At 44.4% G+C, this 22,551-nt stretch overlaps 1 protein-coding gene across 1 annotated transcript in view; it reads right to left on the bottom strand.

The window, feature by feature from the left end:
• The window catches only part of TERT (telomerase reverse transcriptase), a 679,541-nt gene that overhangs the window by 268,396 nt on the left and 388,594 nt on the right, over positions 1-22,551 (bottom strand). The window contains exons 10-11 of the mRNA XM_069613652.1: positions 20,204-20,275; positions 6,592-6,777 (exon numbers count right to left, since the gene is read on the bottom strand). Of these exons, the coding sequence (XP_069469753.1) occupies positions 6,592-6,777; positions 20,204-20,275 (258 nt within the window). The remainder of the gene's footprint in view (positions 1-6,591; positions 6,778-20,203; positions 20,276-22,551) is intronic.

The following is a 22,551-nucleotide window of genomic DNA, read 5'->3' as shown; positions in this document are numbered from 1 at the left end:
GATTTAATGCAACACAACCCTTGAAATTCAGTACTCGCATTTGAACCAAGTCCACCTTAACTTTGCATTCCCTGTTGAAATCACAGATGACATCACTGATGGTGTTATATTTATGTTTAATGAATTTATATAGCGCTTTAAGCCAAAGCGCTTTACAATATAACAACAGGTTCAAAAGTGAGAGAAGCATATTTATGAACAGGAACAGGTCATTAAAACAATACGTAGAACTATTCTCAAAAGGGGGGGAGAGGGTGGAGGGAGGGTAGAGGAGGGGGTAAGTGAAGGGAGTGACGGTGTAGGATTTGAGGTAGTGGGAGTGGTAGGGGAGGTTGGGGGGGAAAGGGGGGAGTGATCTGGTGTCCTCATTGTCCTTAAGTAGTATATGTTACCAATTTAAGGTAAGAGGGGAAGGAGAGAGGATGGGAGGAGCAGAGGGGGGCAAGGGTAGGAGGAGAGGGGTAGGGAAGGGAAGTCAGGGGGAGTTAAGAAGATGGGCTTTCAGGGTGTGGCGGAAGGATGAGTAGGTAGGGGTGGAGCGGATGGGGAGCAGGAGGGAGTTCCAGTGTAGGGGTGTCACTAATGACATCATACACATCATTGACGAGATTAAAAATTACATCATATATGGCATTTCTGATTATGTAAATGATAATTCCCACATTCCCAGATAATGGCAACAAACTACAAATACAGTGCCATTGAACTACCCATGCCTGCAGGATTCCCCCAGTATTCCCCTGTTAACGCAAAAAAATCCTAAACTCCTCCCTGTCCTCACAGGCACGCCCCAAGTACCCCCTCCTCTTTCCATGGTCCACCCATTCCCCTAAATTGCTTTTTTCCTTCCAGTCCCTCTCCTGGCCATTACCCCCTATCACTGTTTGATTCAAGTGACAGTTTTTATTCTCAGAGGTGGACTTGACTGAAATGAGGGTGCTGAATTTCAGGGGTTTTGATGCATTGTTGTATATGATACACTCTGCCTTATACTGCTATAGTAGGAACCTGATCTTGAGTAGTCATCCCTAAGCAGGGACATTCCAATGTCCCAATGGGTTTAATGCACAGGAGTCGCCTGCACAAGATTTGGCCTCAACAAACAGGGGCGTGGGGGATGTATACTCCCAACTCCTAGAGTCCCCAACTCCTAGAGTCGAGGAATTACATAAGGAGGAGTCCTACATCAGACCACCAACCCAAACCCAGGTAAAGATATTGTATTGGGAGTTTACTTTATGCCCATGCAATCCCTATGTGGTGAAAGGGACGTATATACACGCAGGTGCCTTACTCCAATACAAAAACCTAACAGCCCAAGGTAAGTGAGATCCGGTGGGGCCACTCGCCCACAGTATTGGTCCAGTTTCAGGAGGTCCACGGACAGCAGGGGTAGAAGCTGAAGTATGTGTCAGGTTTTGGAGCAGCGAGGCAGCAGTTCTGATCTCTGAAACAGATGACGTTTGTGGAATCTCACAGCTGGACACAACACCAGACAACAACACTGCTCCAAATATGATGAACCCAAGGACATAGCAGACAAAGTGCTGAAGAAACCCAGGCCATTCAGCAGCAGGCTCAGTTTATGGTGACAGTAGACAACGTGCTCAGAGAGGCCTCTGTTCAGTGCAGAGAACAGCTGCTGCCGGTGACAGGTTTCGTGGGACAGAAGCTGCAGATCTGAAGAGTCCCATGCTCAAATCAGGGCAGTGTTCAGTACAGCAAAGATGCCTTGTCAGTGGATTGCCAGTCCCCAGCATGGTCCAGGGACACTTCCAAAGTGGTTGCTGATGCAGGACATGAGACTGGTTGGTTCCATCAGCCTACTGGAGGAAGTGATGGTAGACAAAGGTCTAACTTGGTCGCAGGAAATGAAGCTGGGGATACCTGGTGATTGAATTTGGCAATGCTGGACGTGTCTGTTGCAGTCCACCGGGTCTTCACAGAGTTGTCTTTTCTCTTCAGATTCTTGGCTTCAGTCGGCGATCTCTAGTATTGCTCCAGTGCCTCTCCTCTTATCCAAAATCCAGGCTGTGGAGCACCTCTGCCCTTCAGTAGGAAATATCTGCACCATTCTTACTGGCAATAGCTGTTCAGTCATCGACAGCCAACTACCCCACATCTTCCCAGCAAAAGACACAGAAATGTGGATCAGGACCCGAGAGTCCCAATCCCAGTTTCAACCAGTTCTGGTCACACAAAGCACTGAACCTGGAGTCCTGAGCAGCACCCAGCAAAAGAAGATACCCTTATTTAGAGTTTTATGCCTTGAGGGCAGGAAGATGACAAAAAAAGCAAGATGGCCAAAGGACAAATCTTAAAAACACGAGGAGCTGCTATTCTGACTGTATGGTACCCAAAATGGGACCATGGCAGTAAAATGGATGTTGCAAGACAGTGCAATGGAAAAAAGTTGTAAAACACTGTTCACTATCACCGGCCTGTCCTAAGCAGATCACAAAGGCATACAAATGGTGCCAGACACAAACACAAAGAGACACAAATTGTCTGTGCATCACTACACTTAAAGTGGTGTGTGCTACAGAGTGAAAACACTGAAAAATGTAAATGTTATGTGAATGTGATTTATACCACGCACTGCTGCCCTTTTCAGATCGACCAGGGCTCCCGGCGACCATGAAAACAAAGAGGCGTGGGAAAGGTTTGTTAGTGGGAGGAGAGGGATAGTGCAAGAGCCCTTTTTTGTTCTGTTAATAGTTTCAGTCCAGCAAAATAGGCCACTGTGTGCCAAGTTTGCTTCTAGGTGGTACCGGCCCATGGGTGTTAGGGAGAATTCTCATAAGTGTGCTAATTCCATTGATACCCCCAGCAACTTTGCTGGATTTTGAGGACTTGATTTCTTTACCTGGAAAGAGTGTGAACCTTTTTTGCCACTCTCTCATGTATTTTGATGTGTGTTTTACTCTTGTGTTCTTTGATTATGGAGTTTTAGACAACTCCATAGGCATCATCTTTTCATGTGTGTTACACAGCACCCTCAGTGCAGTGACACAGGAAGCCTTTTAAGCTGTCCCGAGCTTGCAATACCTTCTCTGGGATAAACTACTGTTTCCCAGAGAATGTAAAGTTAAATTGACTTTACTAGTCTTTTTAAATTCCTAGACCCAGCACACACTATCTTACAATAGAGTGCTGGAGGGGTTACCTAGTATCCCCTGTGTCTAGAAACTCATGTAGCAGTCAAATGCTACCCTTTCCTATCGAAATGGCTGGTGGCAGTGGTTTTACAATGAACTACCATGATTTTTCCCGACCGCGAACACCGGTAGCGTTAAATCGCGGGAGCCATGTTTTTCAAGATGGCGTCTGAGCCTCCTTTGTTTAAACGGGTCCCGGTTTTCTTTTTTCACCATTTCTTTTTGGAAAGGTCCTTCTAGAGTTTGTCTTTGCGTGCCAAACTAGGTTTGGTCCCTTTGTTTCTATGCCTTTGGCTGGCTTCAGGACTGAAGACCGCCTCTGTCGCCTGAGTGTCTGGGGTGGGCAGGAAGTGAGGGTGGTGCCTGAAACTCCCTGTGCTTAGTCTCCTAGGAGACCCAAATGCACTCTGGCGTGTTTGCCTGGCTGACTGTCCGGTAAGGACAGCCACCTGCTAGGTGAGTGGCTTGGAAGGCAGAGTCGACCACTGGAACGAAAGAACCGAAGACGAGCTGGAAGAGGACGGCTGCTGCAACTACTGGACTGTTGGTTTGCCCGGTAGAGCCCTGCTGCAGGTCTGAATCGCCAAGTTCATCTCGACAGAGAAGCCCTTCAAGGACGACTTCTTCCTTTGAGTTGGTAGGACCAATCAACTCGTAAGCCACCTGGACACCATTCTCAGAGCTGGTTGTATTTTCCTCAGAGTGCTGCAGGAAACCGAATAGCAAGGGAGAAGGACACCAGTTTGTGTGCTTGAAGAACAGCTACCGGAATCGAAGAATTGCCAGTTTGCCAGCTTTGTGACCAGTCCCCGTGCATTGCAGGAGTCCCCCGATGTCCTCCCTCTTGTCCCCATGACTGAGGCTCAGGAACAGTGAGATCTGAAGGAACTGCCAGGAACAGAAATCTTCAGCTGCATCTTTTTCTTCAAAATAAGGTACCGTGAAAACCCGACCGAGAGAACTTACCTCTCACTGCGAAAGTTCGAGAAACTTTGGCAACTTTCAGGCCTAGTCAGATTGTGACCCGACATATAACTCTTTCTTCTGAGAACTACTGCCGAGAACCGTGGCAAAGACTTTTCCGTTTATCTACCAGAACCATTTTTACCTGTACAAGACACTAGCCCATTGACTTTGGCCTACCTATTGCATTGGACCAACTCCTCTGGCGAACTCAAACTATTTGCACTGTTTTAAAGTAACTCTAATATTTGTTTGATTAACTTATGCCTTTTTGCTCCTACTTCAAATGCTCGGATTGCCATTTTGCTCCTACTTCAAAGTAGTTTAAATGTTTCAGAACCGGTTAGTGTGAAGTAAATTTTTGTGTGATATTGATTGCCTCCTTTTAGTGAATGTTTTCTAAATGACTGTGTAATAAATTAAGAAGTGTTTTACCAAGAAACCTTGAGTGTAAGTGTCTATTTGAATACTTGTAATTGTAGACATCTGTGTAACCTCATTACAAGCTCACATTCCCTCTAGAGATAAGCCTGGCTGCTCAGCTCACTACCAAAAACTGTGTGGTACAGACTTATACCAAAGGTTGGTTTTGCTTACACTTGTAGTCCTAGCTGTGTGTAGTGGTCCCAAAGGGTACTGCATACAAACTTTGCCCAACAGGTGCTCTGATGTGAAAGGTTATTTTGTGTGCCTGTGGTGCAGAACTGGAAAGTGAGCGTGTTGTGATTAAGTTCTTAGAGGAGGTGTGCATTTTACGGTCTGATGTGAGAGTAGTTGTTGTGATAGTCATGTGTGGGTGTTGTATTTGGTAATTATTAGGAGAAAGGTTTGCAGGAGTATGGAGGATTATAGTAGGGTTAATCGTGGGACGGGGAGACCCTTATAACGAAGTTGTGTCGATTGATTGTTTTAGACTGAGATATCTTGTGCAATGATTAATGATATTCCATTTTCTTTCTCTGGGCCAGTCTGGTTTCGTTGACATGATCCAGGAGGTCAAAGGCAACCCCACAGTTCATGGTGTTATCTCTTTTTTATTGAGTTTGCGTGTTTGTCTTAAACTGTGTTTTGGCTTTTAGGTTGGCAAATTAAGTCAGGTTTTTAGTGATTTCATGAAGGTTAGATGTACTTCTATTGTGCATATTTTCTTGGGGTGTGAGTTCCAGAGTTTTGTAGAGAGGTATGAGAAGGCTGATCTACCATATTTCATTTTCGAATATTGTTTGGGCTCAAGTCATCATTACTGGATCTCTGGTTTCTTTCACTTTATAGATGGAGATTTTTTGCTTGCAGGAAATCTGCGGATTGGCCCTGGTTTGCTCTGTGGGTTATGCAGAGTATTTTGAAATAAATCCTTTTTTTGGCTGTTAGCCAGTGCAAGGATCATAGTGATGTGCTCTCTCTTAGCGAGTCTGAGGAGTCTTGCTGCTGCATTCTGTATCCGTTGCAGTTTTTTGTTAAGGGAGGCCAGCATTCCAGGGTACATACTGTCGGAGTAGTCTATTCGTGTAGTCTATTCTTGACATGATGTGGGAGATGATGGCAAGTATTCTGTGTGTGAAGGTCTCCCTGCATGGTCAGATGTGGGTACTGGCCAGTGCCTCTCCCCACCAAACAAAAATGGGGGCGCAGGCCAGTGCAGCTAAAAAGGCTTTACCCACCTCAAACGTCAGCCAGGATTCCAAAACCACTGAAATCAATAGAAAAATAGTCCAAAAATAACATTTCCAAAACACCATCCCACTCTGACAAACACAAAGAATCCTGCATATGAGATATCACCAAAATGTACTGATGGGAAGGGCCTATAAAATCCAATCCCGCTGCCTGCATTACTCACATCAATCACCAACTCCCCTATAGAATGACACCATACAGACACTGCTAGCAAAGTATAGTGCATCTGTGATCACACTAGATGGTCATCAGATTTAAAAGATTGTATAGTTAGGGGCATGCTGGCAATACCAGCTGTAATATAACATAACAAAATAGGCATGTGCAGGTTTGAACTCTGCACAGAAGTGTCACGTTTCTTGCCAAATGCTGCCTCCGGCTCTACAAAAGAATAGCATCTCAGAGAGGGTATATCGGTTTCTTTGATCTACAATGATTCCTCTGGTTTGTGTACATTTTTTGAAAAACAAAGTAAGGCAAAGTAAATGGAAGTTCATTTTATATCTTGGAGTGCTGTTGATTGATTCTTTGCCAAATCCTATACACTGCTCCGGCACTCCTCCCCCGAGGATGTAACTAAGAATTATTTCATCAGGTTTAGACAGTCAAGTATGGCTTTTCCACTGCCACTCTATTTAGTAACCTTCTACAGCTTCCCCCCGGCCCCCTTTCTACAAGGTTCAGGTTTCCACTTTCCTTTCAGGATTCCATCCAGTTTAAAGAGCTTTGACAACTTGTTCAAGGGCATGTAACTAACTAAATCCTTATCAGTTCCCACAAAGTGTATACTTACCGAGAATAGTCACAATATACCTCAAGCGTTTGTGTGTCAAATAATACACCACACCATGGGAACACACTGCGTGCAGGTAACTGTTCAGCTTGAGAACATCCAGGAAGATCAGTGAGGGGGAAATTCACCATGGTCTTGCTTAGGCTTATGGAGCAGCCATACTGAGGGATTCCTTCAGCAAGGGTCCTAAAACGAAAACAATGCATTGTTAAGGTCATGATGTCCAATTGCCACATATAACAGCATGGCAAACAAAAGCAAACCTTTAATTCACCAGAGCAGTAAACTCCAAACTTTCGGCTCACAGTCACCATCCAAAACAGACAGGAAGTACCAAAAAGAACATCTGGGTTACATGTACTGTCGCTGTGCATTTTCTCCACTGCTAAGTGCATCTCGAACATACCTTAAGTTCTCCAGAAATTGCAAGCCAGGTGGATTTCACCAAGTTGCTTGGAACGATGACTGCATAAAGTCGGTTGCTAAGAATGGAAAGTAATTAAGGAGCATAAAAGTAACCCTGCCATAGGGAGTAACATTATTATAATACACTGTTAGTCATACTGAAAATAAGAGATACCACAAATGCAATAAAGAAGTGAACCACATACATTTCTGAAGGATACAGTGTAGATTTGGAGGTGTCACGCTTGACACCACAGACTTTTAAAAAAATGCCAAGGATTGTCATTTATTATTTTATTCATGAACTGTGTGAAGTTGGGTTGACTTAAAATGCAAAACTGGGCTCTTGCCGCAAACCAATATTCAAAATAATAATCAGGATGGGTTTCTCCCAAAAAAGTATCTCTCCTGCTTGATGTGGGTAGTTGGGTCTTCAGGCCTCTGTCCTAATCCATTCATTGTATAAGAGTTTGCTTTAACCCCTCTCCCTCTGGCGTTGCAGGCTCTGGGTTGACCTGAACCCCTTGTCTTGCCCCTAATCTAGTTGCAGGCTTTCTGGGGTCCGGTACCCCATGAATAGTTCTAATACAATGGGACTCATTATCATTTTAGCAGTAATTCAGCAGTAAATCGGCCAAATTACTGCCACACTTGTTAATCGTTACCGCCACTTGGTCTCGTGGGTATGCCACGGGATTACAAATGGTGAAAGAGCGGTGTTAATCCCCATTTTTGGAGACCACGATGCTGTAGGAAAATCATTCACTTCAAGGTCGCATTTGTACTTCGGCAGTGCAGCGAGAACAGCAGTAATTCTGCTACCGCCAAAAAAGGTGGAGGTAAGGGAATAACCACCAGTTAAATGAGATCCAATTTCTAGTAAACACTGGTCGCTCGCAGTCACTGGTTATAGTCAGCTGGGAGTGCTAGTGAGGGGTCCCTGGGCCTAGGTAAGTGGGGACTGATTTCTTTATCCTTCACCTCTCTGTACAGAACGTAGCCATCCTGTCTCTGCCTATTTCCTCCTCCCGCCATTCTGAACTTTCCCATTCTTAAAGTCTGTGCACTGACCTTCCTCACTCTCCCTTTTACTCCTTGCTTGTATTTCCTTCCACCTCCTTTGTACCACTCTCTTCTGCTTATGTTACTGCTTCAGTCTCACTCCCAGGAACTGATGTAATGTAATGTATGTTGTCTTTCATAGCGCTGTCAGTTTTGGTGACCTCTCTTCTTGTGGCTCTGTGCGAGAAAGGTATCTCCACCTCCTCCTGGCCTTTGGCTTTTACTACCTCCACATGTCCGATCATCTACCACCTTTTCTCTACATCTGGGCCCTGATGTTATTTCCTCCTCCTGAACATTTCCTTGTTCATATGTCCCCACCTGCATCATGCACCCCCAAGTCTCACCACCTAGTCCTGTCTCGTTGCTTTCTCTGCTTTTATAACCTCCTCCTTCAGCTTCTTCTTTCCTGCCACTTACTTTTCTCTGCTCTTGCCTCCTGATGTTACCTCCTTCTTCTTCACTCACACAAACTTCTGTCGGCTCTCAACTTTTGATTTTACCACCTCCACCATTTTCTCTATCATCACCTCCTTTTGTTTTCCGTCACTTACTATCTTACCATCCCTTTCTTGATCGGTTTTACACCCACCACCTCCTCCTTCCCATGCACACCTGCTGATGTTACCACCTTTACTTTATTTATTTAATGTGTTACAGTTAATTACAACTTTACACATAATTAAGAACATTACCTAAAATCCATTACATAAAATTTACCAAAAAAGGAGACCTAATAAATACATTTGTGCAAGTAGCAACGAGCTCTTAGATAAAAAGTTTGTATTTCAAACTTCATCCTCATTCAATTCTATTTTTCCTTTGACAACCAGCCATATTCTATATAAGGCAAGTTGAGTCGACTTAACAGTCCGAGTTCAGGCACCTTAGCCAGAATTCATGTTCCTTTATCAAATCCAAATCATAAACCACTGGGCCCAAGTGTCTAATATAGGTGGGCCCCATCATGGGACATGCAGTCAACACATGCTTCCCGGTTTCCAAGCTGGCCTTGATCTTACACAGTATACACCATCTGTATTCCTCAGGATTTTTCTAAATAACCCCTGTGTCGGTCAGCACCGGCAACCGATTCAAGCTCAGCAAAAGAATAAACCTCTGCAGCTCCTTAGCAGGGCATAGGGAAAGATAGGCTTGAGGTTTCTTACACTTGTATGTCATTTGTGACACAAAAGTATAATGTTTAAATTTAGAAAGGTGCATAATGTTGTCCACCCAAGCCCCCAATTCATTTTCCTTACTAAGCTGTTCTTCAGGACTTGGAAGTTTTCCCCCCAATCGGCAAACCAATCAAGTTATTCAAATAGTGTTGTGGTTTGAACCATAAACGCCCCATCTTTCTTAGATTTTATGTCCCTTCCTGTGGAGTGAATCAACAAGTTTGTATCCACTTTTTTGCCCCCTTTTGTTACCACCTTACACATTGGTGCTTTTAGTGCTCACTATCTTCTCCAACTATACATCGATACCACCTCTCCAGTCTCCTCCATCTCTCCAGCCTTTGCTTCTTCCACTGCTATCTCCAAACATAAGCCTCCTGCAACTCAGGCTCAGTTACTGGTGCTGGATGTATTCAAACTGTGTTTTCTTCACCCTCTGAGGGCCTTTCACTGAGGATCTGCACCTTCCACTAGTGAATCATGATAGTTCGCTATTATTTGGTCTTGTAGCTTCTTGTCCTGAATGAACAGTCTCCCTTGAAAGTATGGTACATCATTTTCAATGGTGTATTGGTCTCCTCTAGATAGCCACTCCTGTTGTGTTGCTTGGTTCATCTGAGATTGGAGATTGGTTTTCAAGTCATCCAAACAAGTGGTTGCAGCAATTTTGTTCTGGATTCGTTCTTCAGGAATGATGGCCACTGGCTCAGATGTGGTAAAAGCTTCTTGGTCCTGACTCATGTGTGACAGAGCGTCTGCTTTCCCATTGCGTACTCCGGGTCTGTAGGTGATGATAAAATTGTATCCCGCAGAAAAGAGAGACCAACGAAGTTGACGTGAGGATTGGGCCTTGGTGGTCCTCAAGTATTGCAGATTGCGGTGATCCGTGATAACAGTGACTGTATGTCTCGCCCCCAAAAGATATGTCTCCATGGTTTGAAGGCTCCCTTAATCGCTAGCAGTACTTGGTCTGTGATCACATAGTTCAACTCTGGTGCAGAAAACCTACAGGACCAGAATGCTATGGGATGTAATTGTCCTGTGTTGGGGTCCCTTTGTGATAATACCGCCCCCATGGCTACGTTTGAGGCATCTGTTTCGACCACATACGGCAGTTCTGGTCGAGGGTGTCGAAGAACTGGTTCTGTGGTGAAAGCAAGTTTCAGCTCCTGGAAGGCTTTCTCTGCTTCTGGAGACCAAAGGAATGTCTTGTTTTTTTCTCAGCAGGGAGGAAATTGGATGAACTATCTGTGAAAACCTAGGAATAAACTGACAATAAAAATTGCAAATCCGAGCACACTTTGTACTCTTGTGGATGTCGGTGATGGCCATTGAAGGATAGCATCCACCTTGCGTGTGTCCATGTGTACGCCTCGTGGTGTGAGCATAAAGCACAAGAATTCAACTTCTGTTAGGTGGAAGAAACACTTTTCTAACTTGGCAAACAGCTGATGCGGTCAACGTTTTTCCAACACTGCTCTTACATGGCCGACGTGCTCCTCCTTGGAAGCCGAGTAAATGAGAATGTCATCTATGTAGACAAGTGCGCAAACGTCCAATAATTCATGAAGCACATAGTTCATAAAAAATTGGAACGCCGCCGGGGCATTACATAACCCATTAGGCATAACCTGGTATTCGAAAAGACCATACTTGGTACGGAATGGCGTCTTCCACTCACCCCCCTTTTTAACTCTTACAAGGTGATAGTCTCCTTGTAGATCCAGTTTCGTGTAAACTTGAGCATTCTTTACCTGATCCTGAAGTTCCGGATTAAGTGGCAGAAGGTATCTGTTTTTTACCGTGATCTGGTTAAGCGTTCTATAGTCAATACAAGTTCTTAGGTCGCCCTCCTTTTTAGGTACGAAAAAGAGAGCCGAAGAGGCAGGGGACTTAGACGGGCGGATAAAGCCGTTAGCTAGATACTGATCCAGGTAAGATTTTAGATGCTCGTTTTCCTGCTCCGTTAGGGCGTAAATTCGACTGCAGGGAATTTGGGCTCCGGGCACCAGATCGATTTGGCAATTGTAAGGCCTGTGTGGAGGTAGAGTGTTCACTTGCTCCTTCTGAAAAACATCCTGGTAATCGAGATATTCAGGTGGTAAGGAACCAGTGAGTCCCATAATAGTTTTTGTCTTGGGTTTCAGGTTGCCCACATTTTTGTTTTAGCAAGCGTTAGCACACTCTTGAGGAAAGATCAGAACTCGTTCACTACAGTCGATCCTAGGGTTGTGGGTTTCCAGCCAAGGCATTCCTAATATCTTGAACTGAGGAGCACCGATGAGATCGAAGGAGATGTCTTCTTGATGACTACCCTGGCAAATAAGCATGGCTTTTTCGGTATGCTGTGTTACTAGCCCGGATGATAACAGAGAACAATCCACTGCTGTGACATTTTCCGATTTCAGCTTTTGTTGGAGAGGAAGGCCTATTCGTGCAGCCAGATCTTGATCAATATAATTTCCCACAGCTCTGCTATCAATATATGCCTCAAAGGCATGTATCTTTGACGGTTGTTTGTGGTTAACCAAAAGTACCAGGATGACTAGATGTGAGGTCTGTACGGATTCCTTCTTTTCGCTCAACAAGTTGACCCCTACGCTTGTCGCGTGTTGGAGGTTCCCGAATCTTGTTCCTTTTCCTCGTCACCATTGTCCGTTGCTCCAACTAATTTCTTGGGTGGTTTCACCAGGCATTCTCGGAGGAAATGTCCTGCTCCTCCGCAGTATAAGCAGAGCTGCTGTTGCCTTCTTTTCTCCCTTTCAGCCTTGGTGATAGGACTCCGTAATCCACCGATCTGCATTGGTTAAGTTTGTTTGTGGGTTTTGGTTTCATTGTCCCGGGGTCGCGTATAGACCAACCTCCCTTCAGCTCTTGTGCGATCCATTTTTCAATTCTGCAATCTGTGATCGAGCTGCACAGTCAAGTTGATGTATTCCACACATCCTTCGGGGGGGGGATTGACCACTTGGGCTAGAACATCCTTAAGTTCCCCACGCAACCCTCGATAAAAGAGCGTAGTCCTCTTTTCTTCTGGCCAGTTTGTCTGTGCTACGAGACGATTGAAGGTGGCGATGTAGGTCAACATGTCTTGGTTTCCCTGTCTGAGTGACAATCATTCATTGTCCAAAGTTTGTCCTTGAGTATGCCTTGCAAACAATTTCTCCATCTCCCGCTGAAATTCTCCAAAGTCTCGAAGTAGCGGATCATCCTGGTTTTTACTAAAGGTATTGACCAGTCCGCTGCGCTATCTCCTAAATATGAGAGTACAAATACGACTCTGGCTTGATCGTTAGGAAAAGCCCCAGGCCGGCACAAAAAACATTGGTTCATGAATATATCGTACTTTTAGGGTCGCCAGTAAAGCGTTCGGCAGGGCCACTGGCACTGCACCTGGAAGAACCACTTGAACTGGTGATGATGGCTCCGGCATTGGGAGGTTGGGCAAGTCCACGTAGTGGTACCTGACCCCCATGGGTCTGAAGCATTTGTCTTGCTAGGTCGTCAGTTAGTTCCCGAGCTACAACAAGATCCCTCCTTAAAGCACTGGTTTCCTGTCTGGAGGCATGGACTTCAGCTCGTAATTCCCCCAGTAGTTGGGTCAACTGGTCTGTTTCCGAGGTTTCCATAACGCCCAGAGATTCATAGAGGCTTCGCATTCTGTTACGCTCACCTGGTCTCTGCAGGGACGTTGGGGCACGGTTGCAGCCCTCCCTGGAAGTGGATCCCCCTTGTCAGGCTTCTTCCCTGCTCATATGCTGTGGGCGGCGACAATTGTTGACACTGCTCCTGCGTGGATATGGGAGATTGTGAGAATGCTGCTATATGACGGCTTTCTCTCTCGAACACTTCTTCCCAAAATGTGGTGAGCATGCGCTGACCCATATAGTCTCACCTGTTGATTAATGATGACAAGCTCTCCGTCCTGCTTCTCACTGCAGGGGCACTTTTGATGGACCGATATCCTTCACTGGCCCATTGTGCGTGGCAGCCCAGACCAGCTGTGGCTTAACCAATCCTGATGGTAAGTGTCTTATGGCTTTCAAATATTGTGATGTTTATTCTTGATTATTATCTGTATATTTTAATGATGTCTTTCCTCCGCTTTCTTCCAAAAGATGAAATGCGGCCCAGCGGTAGTTGCAGTGCATGCAGCGAGGCCAAATGGGAAGAGAATGGAGTCCACGATGCTCCGACAGAAGGTGAGTTTTGGTTTAAGGTTAAGCGCAAGGATTTGTCAAAGTGCGACATTAAACGTAATGTCTTAGCGAATTAGAAATAGGATTATTATAAGCCCATTGACCTATAATGGGAGTAAAGGGGTAGGGTAAAAGCTCTGTATCTTACCCCCCTTACTCCGAATCTTCTCAAGCCTTTGTAGAACAAAGGGAGGGTATCCCGGTTTGCTTTTCCCACTGTAATCTGCGTTCCTGGATTTTCTGGGGTTGCAGATTCGAGAAGGACTACGGTTGGGATCTTTTGCTGGTGCAAGGACTCTCGGTCGAAGAATGCAAAAACAAACGATGCAGCACCCCTCTAGGGACTGGACTCGTGTCGGAAAAGCAGGTTTCGGACAGTACATGGCGCGCACAGCGATGCAACAGGACTCAGTAGCCGTGGTCGGACTTTCTGGTTTTTCTCAGGTCCCCTTGGTGCTAGGATACCGAAACTTTGCAGAGGGTGTCGTTGCAGTGGCAGCTGAGGGTGTGCCAAGCGGAGAATTGGAACGGCAACTAAGTTAACCCGGTAGCCTAAAAACGAAGCTGGTCAGCTGGCCACAGGACGATTCCCAGGCACTTCAGAAGGCGGTTTTTGTGCTGGGCACCGAGTAGACCTCGGGAATGGATGGTCCCTTCACTCCAAGGGTCGTAGCACTTTTTCAGGGCTACTAAAGATCACGAGGCAGACAGAGCTCCACCAGAGATGCAGCAGAAGTCGGTTGCCAGGTCTCCTTCAGTCAGGTTTCAGGTTTATTTGTGGGTCTTCTCAGCTGGACAGGATACTTAGCTCCTTCAGGTTCTTCTAGGACCTCTGAAGAATGCATGCAGGAGTCCTCTTCTTATCTTAAAAGCCAGGTAGGAGTCAAAACTCCCACTAGCCAAAAGCAGAACTAACCCACACACACCCACACCACACACACTCCACACTGGTACAATCAGGACCGGTGGCGGGAACACTTCTGCATGCCACTCACACACAGAAACCAGTATGTGGATTAGGGTCAGACGACCCAGCACACATCCTGCCTCTCAAACACACAAAGCCCCCCAGTAGCCCGCCAAAAGCTGCTACTTTCCCAGGCACTGGAAGTCCGTATAAGGATCTTCCTGGACTATGAGGCCAGGAAGAAGGTTAAACAACAAGATGCAAAAAGAATGGGCGAAAAACCGCGTGGCACGGCCATGTTTGACCAGTAGCCACAGTCAGTAGCCAAACGCGGTAAACGCGGTAAAGCTAAAATCAAATTCCCTAAAATGTGGGGAAAAGTCACTGCTGCCACCAGCTCATCTTTTAAGCACATCTAGAGTAACCAACAAATCCTTTGAGTGTTAGTCTAGGGCAAAAGAAAAATGCACCCCATTGCACTACAGTGTAAGCTGCTTTGTGCAATGATAAAAAGTTACCACAAATGATACAAAAGTAACCGCACGTAGTAACATAGTAACACGAATAAGGGAAACATTGTTTACCAGTACTGATAGCCTTAAGGACATATCAATTACCCCATAACATGTGAGCAAATGCCAGTGCAGTGAAGCTTTATGTACGGATATATTCATGCATGACATATTTGTGCAAACAACAGAAAATGTGTGCAGAGTAAAAGGGAAGCAAAAGTGGGGGTTTAATTGTTTAGTATGTAAATGCAGTTAGTTTTAAATGGGTTCTAGGGGCAGCTTTTTAGCAACAAGCATTATTTTTGGGAAAGCATTTAGCCAGACCAGCAAAATGGGTTTAGTTTCAGAAGCATTTAGCACAGTGTGCTGTCATTTTAAAATGCAGAAATGTGCATATGTACAGATGGGGTGATTTTCTCTGTGTTGAACTGCATTGGAAATATATAATTAACTAATCCTATACTAATTTGTCCCACTAACCCATTAACTGTTCCTCTAACATATAATGCAGTTTGTTAAACACAGTGGGATTCATTCAATTTTAGTGTTCTTCCATGCAGAGGAGAAATATGTGCGACAGGGAGGTAAATGGAAACAATTGCCTTGCTTGATTGCAGTCTCCATTGTCCTGACAGGCAGGGAGCTGTTGCAGGACATTCTTGTAATTTGATTGGTAAAATGAGGGGGTGGTGGCTGGGCCACGTCATGGGAGGCTGATCTGAGTTTGACAGACAGCCAGAATGTTTTTGTATCAGCTGAGCTGCAAGAGAAGGCAGTCGTTCCAGAGATTCAAAAGCTGTCTGTCTTCTTGGACGGAGCTCCGGGAATGAAGTTTTGAAAACAGCTGGCAGGCCATGTAGAAGAGTTGTCAGGCTGCTGGCTTTAAAGTAGAAGGAATTCCGAAAGCTGCACCCGGATGCTGTGTGAAGGAGGTTTGCATAGATAAAGCCCAGGCAGCAACAGATTCAGACTTCACACATTTCGGTGAGTCAGGTCTCAAAGAGGAAGAGCGTGAGAATGTATGAGATGCATTACACTTATTGAAAGACAGTGTAATAAGATAGGTTTAAAAGAAAAATGTCATGTTTCTCTCTGAATTTCTGCACTGAGTAAGAAAGTGATGCACACAGTTCATTTTGTGATGCATTTTATTTTTATATCTTTTTGCTGCATTTATTTAAAAAAAATTGAATATACTGTTTTGATTTCTTCCATGTTGCCATGTACTTGTTCTCTTTCCTGCGTTTATTTTCTAGAAGACAAGGTGATGCTCGCTGTTGGTGAGCATATATGTAATTGTAATATTCTGGATTGTGTATAGCAAAGACCAATATTATAACAAAAAGCAAAACTGGTGCAATTTTATTGGTTTTATTTTATGTCCCCCATGATTACTGTATTAGGGGAAAAAGTCAGTGGTTAGTCCTAGTGTCATACCAATGTTGTAAAGAATTTTGCTACCTCATTTACCACATGGGACAGGTTTAGGACAAGAGTAAATATATACATATAAGCAAGACAGAAGGTCATGTGTGTGTGTGGATGCACTTTCTCTGCATGCTGAAGAGAAAATGGTGCCCCAAGGCACGTAGGTTACTGAATGTAAATAAGTCAGTAACATGAAATACATGCAATAAGTCGCATTCTGAATAAACTCATTCTGAATAAACTCACTGGGTTCCCTAAAGGTGTGCTAGGTCCAGAGTACCTACAGTCAGCCAAAGGTGGCTCACAATTGTAATGAGGGAGAGTTTGTTCTATGATGGGGCGGTAGTATAAAAACATGCTCACCACTATACCACAAAAAAGATACCACTAAAAATTACCACCAATATAAGCTAACACTATATTATCACCAAAATTGGGTAATACTGAACTACCTCTAATGGTAAGGCCGGTTTACCACCAGAATACTGCAGTAAGAAAATACTGCCAAATCCAGAATTTGCCCCAAAAGACAAAACCTCCTACAAGCTTAAGGCTTCACTGTACTGCAAGGTCAGATTCAAAAATAAAAGCAAAAAAGTTTGGGGGTTCCATAAAGATGGAAGGAAAGGTGCAGTAAAGAGAATCTTTCCTAACGTGCATGGACATCTCGGACATTCCCTTTCCCATCCGTGGTGTCTAGTGCATAATACTGCCCACACCATTGAGCTATCTATGTCCCTTGGAAAGGTGAATGTAGTGCAGTCCTCTTCACTGATGGAAAGTTAGTTTTGTTGGTCTATAGCCATGAAAGTCATTTACTGATAGTTTGAGATGTGTCAATTATCGTTCTACAGAACTGATGTTTGCATGTATATTTTTGTGAATGTTTTATTTGAATTATAATAAAAGGCAAACTTAAAGAAAACGATTGGGCAAATGGTAAATCACCAATGTTTGATATAGTAAATGATGTAAAACCACATTTTTTACATTTATAATATACTATACAATACTATATGACTTTTTTTACAGAGGGTCAGAAACGCCTTGTCTTGTGTCCCACAGTGGAGTCTAGACATAGGTGCCAAAAAGTGAATATACCACCTCCAGAAACTGTCACTCCTTTAGAGTGAGGCACTGGAGGGGCTGACACATTGAAGTCCTCTTTGACAAACTCAGCCAAACCTACAAAGTGAATTTGAAAATGCCATGCTCCAGGAAGATGGGTTTGCACAGTTTGGGTTGTGACCATCTTACATAAGTGGTAGAGGTGCCTTTAGAAGAATATTGATCACTTCCAAATTACTCACATGCCTCTGTTCACCAATACCACAGGGTGCCTCCCTATCACCTCTGCTCTTTATCCTCTACCTGAGCCCCCGCCCTGCTCTTGTCTGTTCACATGGCCTGACTTGCTCCAATTACGCAGATGACACCCAGAACATCTTCAAGATCCCAAAGGACACCTCCAATACCGCCCCAACCTCGCTTCATGGAAATCAAACACTGGATGATGGCTAACCACCTCATTCTCAACCCTGGAAAAACTGAAATCCTGATTTGCGGTAAGACTACTCTTCTCCCAACCCACCACTGGGCTGTCCTCCATAGGTCCTCCACCCACTACCTCCAACACATTTAAGAACCTTGGATGATATGATATGATAGGTTATTTATAACGCGCTTAATACCCAGAGGTTTCTAAGCCCGGACCCAGGGATCGAACCTGTGTTGCTCTGTGTCGTCTTGTTTCCAAGTCGAGCACGCTGCCGCTGAGCTATCCTCCTAGGACATGCACCATGGACCATGCACCATGGACGCATATCTGACACTCTCACATCTACTCTGTGTCACAATCATGCTATCTACACCAACGTATTCTCCGAGACATCTTCCCCTACCTCTCCTGCACTCACAGAGTTGCCGTAATCATGACCACCATCCTCTCTCACCTAGACTATGCCAAATTTGTCGGGCAACGGTCCACCATCAAGGCTATGTGCATCACCCACCATGCTCTGCACAAGACAGGCCCAGAATATCTACAACACAAGCTCACCCCCTACAGCCCCAAAAAAAACCTGAGACTGGGCACTGCTCTCCACCTTGTCATCCCTGCTGCCTTATCCACCAGAATAGGGGGAATGTCATTTTCCATCCAAGCACCTACAATTTTAAACTCTATCCCTTTTAGCATGCGCCGCATAGAGGATCACCTTGCCTTCTGGAAGGCATTCAAGACCTGGCTCATCCCCTCTGCGTCTTGTCTGACCTATCTGCCCCTTGGGTGAATTTCAAAACCAGACAGGTATTAAGACTCCCACAGACCCGCAAGATAGGACCTGCACTCTGTCAACGAAACAAGTAATCAGCCATAACTCAGGGGCATTTATCAGACTCCATCTCGAAGGATGATGGCCATATACCTCTGAATGCACAGCCACCCACCCACACACATCTGCAGCCATCCGCTACTTGAACACACATTGCACAACACCTCTGGCACTAGAATGCAGCTAAGTCCCACAGTAAAAATGTGCTCTAGTTGGACACATACTCTGTCTCCTTGACTTGCATACTCTCCCGACAGCCTTCACAGCACCCATCCACAAGTCAACTCTACATGGGTCGCTAGCAGGGTATAAGGCACCCCTGCCTACCTAGATACTGGCTAAAATTCATACGCACATCCTAAATTCCTCTGACCAATCTCTCATATCTCAAATTTACACCTACAGCACTTTGAGTCCATACCAAGAGGAAAAGGCGCTATACAAATGCCATATTACATTACTTTTCATTACTCGCCTTGCATACCTTAGCTGTTCTTTCATTGCCTATGAGTGAACAGCACAGGTCAAGAGCCTTCTACTTTCTAAGCCCTGCGCTTATGCCAACTCAATGTATCAGGTGATGTTCCAATGATGAAGGGGCTAGGGATGCTCTCATGGACCCTTCTGGGAAAACCCGTTTATGACTCGACAAAAAACTTCGGGTATCACTATGCGCTCTTGGAACACCCAAAAAACAGAGTTGAGGGTTAGGCCAAATCAATACTTTTCGGCATATCCCTGTATTAGGTCTAGAAAATCACTGCTGGCAGAACTGTGATGTTAGGCCATACCTGCACCTCAGAAGTGGTTTCCGGTTGAGTGGGTGCAGTAATCAACGGCCCTTGAACTAAAAGATGTTCCATAGACCAAACTTTGGCTAATCTGGAATAACCAGATCATAGGAATTGGCGATAAACGTACCTACATATTGTTTTTAGACAATGAAGTCCAGTCCTTGAAATCTAAAGGAGAAGACTTCTAAAGATATCTTACCACTTTCCTGACAGTTCCTATATGTCCCTTCTGAAAGAGTTGCAAATACAGCAAATACTTGTGGGGGTGGCGAGGGTGCATGGATCCAGGCACAAACTGCAATGTATGTTTAGTGTCACTTTCAGGGACAGTAGAAATGCATAAAAGGCATTTCTTGAAGCGGGTCATTTGTGGGACAGAAGGGCTCAGAAAAAGTTCACAAAAGCCAGCCATTAGGCGAAAAACACTCCTTTCAAAATCAAAAGTATTTTTTTTAAGAATCGTGTTTGGGTGCTCCTGGAGAATCTTTTACTAAAATTAAATTCGACTTGGGCAAGAAAATGGATTGTTGTAGGTGAGGGTGAGCCAATATGTGAAAGAGGCAAGGCCTGGCGTAGGTGGGTCACACAAACACTTTGACTTAGTCACTTGTGTTTTTGATCCTCTTTATGCTTTTTGCATATTGCTGTGGAAACTGTCCCACTTCCCACATGCCTGCTAAAAATACATTCTTGGGATGAAGAAGAATGCCCAGAGGGACCTTTACTGTTGGCTTGCATAAAGAATAAAAACATGAGTAGGCTATAAAATATAATATTAAATGATGTCGTACCGTAAAAAGGTTTCAGCTTTATCCAAATAAGGTGTAACAAGTAAAAAGTCATCAATTAATCGCATGAACACCCTAGAACAGGAAGACAAATTAAAAGAAACATGGTAAGAATCATGCTGCATAGTATTATAAATATCTGATGGTTAACAGGAAAAATGAAAATCCAATTATGCATTCAATAAACATTGGGATTATGGCAAAAATAAATATTATGTAAGTGTGGCCACTGAGGAAAGCCAAACGGTTTTAAATCCTCAAAGCTGCCTTTAATGTAGATAACCCCTTATAAAATCTGTAGTAAATTGTAGACTTAAAGAAAAGGTGAAGGAAGGCTTTTCTTGGCAAGGAAAATTATATATTTGACAAAGAAAGTCTGCCAGGAAAATAAATATAGTATGTTTAATCAATGCTCACGTCAGAGAAAGTTCAGAACAATATAAACGCAGCACAGCACAGGACGGTTCCATGTGATATTTTCGCCGCAAAAATATCGCCATACAAAAATTTTGCCATATTTTTGCGGCAAAAATAACACATGGACCCTGCGGGGGACACCACTGCAACCCCTGCATCATTTTTTTATGTGCGGGGGACACCCCCGCACCTAATATTTGACACCAAAAATATTGCCTATGGCCGTTTCCGATGACCATATGTACAGCGATATTTTTGGTGGCGAAAATATTACCGAGACCTACAGGACTGTGGGGGGATGCATGCTCTTTATCCAAAGCCCATTGAGTAGGTTTCAGACAGGACATAAAGGGGATTATTCTTGATTCACAATACTACAGAAGTCAGTTGATGATCCAAAAGTCTTGCTTCGAGGACATTTGGTCAAGGTGTATTGCAGGGGTGGGGAAAGGGTGCAGAGGATAGTAATCTTAATTGATTTCAACACAAGATGAAATCTGCTGCAGTATAAATTAGAGGAGGTGCAAATTTGCCTGGACTAATGTTCCTGTGTAGAAGTATTTGGAGAAAGTGGCTTACAGTTTGCCTCGTGCTTAAGGCAGAGGTCTTAGGCCAACCGTAAAATCCTTTCCACCATTATGCGTGATCTGCCTTGTTGCCTGGAGAAACGAACTGAGATGGATTTAAAAATGACTGGTGGGCAGGGGCAGTTGGGAGACCCCAAAGGTTTTCTACTGCCCTCAAGCTCTGCAAACAAAGCTATATAGAGGGGAACTCATTCATTTCAGTATGCATATTTCTGTTCTTTAGTTATATGGTGTGTCATTTCTTAACTGCTTGTAGTCCAACTTAAATACCCACACACCTGTTCCATGGAATTGTTTTGCTGTACTTTGTGTAGTTTCAAAAGTGGTTTTGGTCCATCTGATATTAAAGCGCAAGTGTGCCAAAGTAAATATGGTGATTGTCAATGTTTCATCCCGTTCAGTGATTCAAACTTAACTTCTTTGGATCTCAATACTTGCTCAATCTGTTCTTCTGCCTAATTGTGTGTGGCCCTGTTAGGGAGATGTATAATGTTTATGCTTCATCACCTCTCCTAGTGAGACCCCCAGCACTTTCTGCTGGACTTCTGGTCCTTTTTCTTTAAATCCTGAATGAGTGGAGCCTTTTTCCACTCATTCATTCTTATGTGCTCTGTCTTTTAGAACTCTGTTCTTTGTGTTTTACCTTAACTATGGAGTTTATATTCATCCAAATCTCTTAAGGCATCAACTTTGGCAGCACACAGATCCTTATGGGTAGTGTTGCTGTGAACCCTTTGGGTTCTCCTTTGAGATTCTTCTTTAGCTTTACTTAATATTGTTCTTAGGGATAGAGGGACAATGTGTATCCCTCCAAAAACGTTATACTCTGAAAGATTGGCCCACACCACCTTATATGAGATGTGAAAAATCAGAAGGTGTCTCACCCGCTAGTCCCCGGGGTCTCTCTCTCAGGTGGCCAGGGCACAGCCATCGCCTTTGGATCCAGACCCAAGTCGTGGACCAGTGTGGGAGGATCACCTGGGTGAGGGGTCTTCAGGGAGTGGTACACCTGATGGCGAGACGCAATATCCCCCTCGCTCTAACACCTTTACCCCATCCTACCTGGTAGGATATTTAGGAACTCTAGACCTCCCTTTCCTTTCACGGACACTTTCACACGGCTAGCCCGCTCTGGAAGAAAGCAGACTCCCACCCGAGCATTGTATCCAACATTTCCCACTATTAAGGTCAGGCAATAACTGGTAACCACTCACACCTGACTTACATTAAACTTCCCCACACAGATAAAAGGCGGAGCACAAGAGCACACTGAGCGAGGCAAAGCACACAAAGGAACAGTGTTTTCCCGACGGCAGCTGAACGAGGGAAGAAAGACGGCAATCCAAG

Source organism: Ambystoma mexicanum, chromosome 5p (assembly GCF_040938575.1).
Source record: "Ambystoma mexicanum isolate Mex_15411 chromosome 5p, UKY_AmexF1_1, whole genome shotgun sequence".
Classification (NCBI taxonomy): Eukaryota; Metazoa; Chordata; class Amphibia; order Caudata; family Ambystomatidae; genus Ambystoma; species Ambystoma mexicanum.
This window is presented reverse-complemented; position numbering and strand designations above follow the sequence as displayed.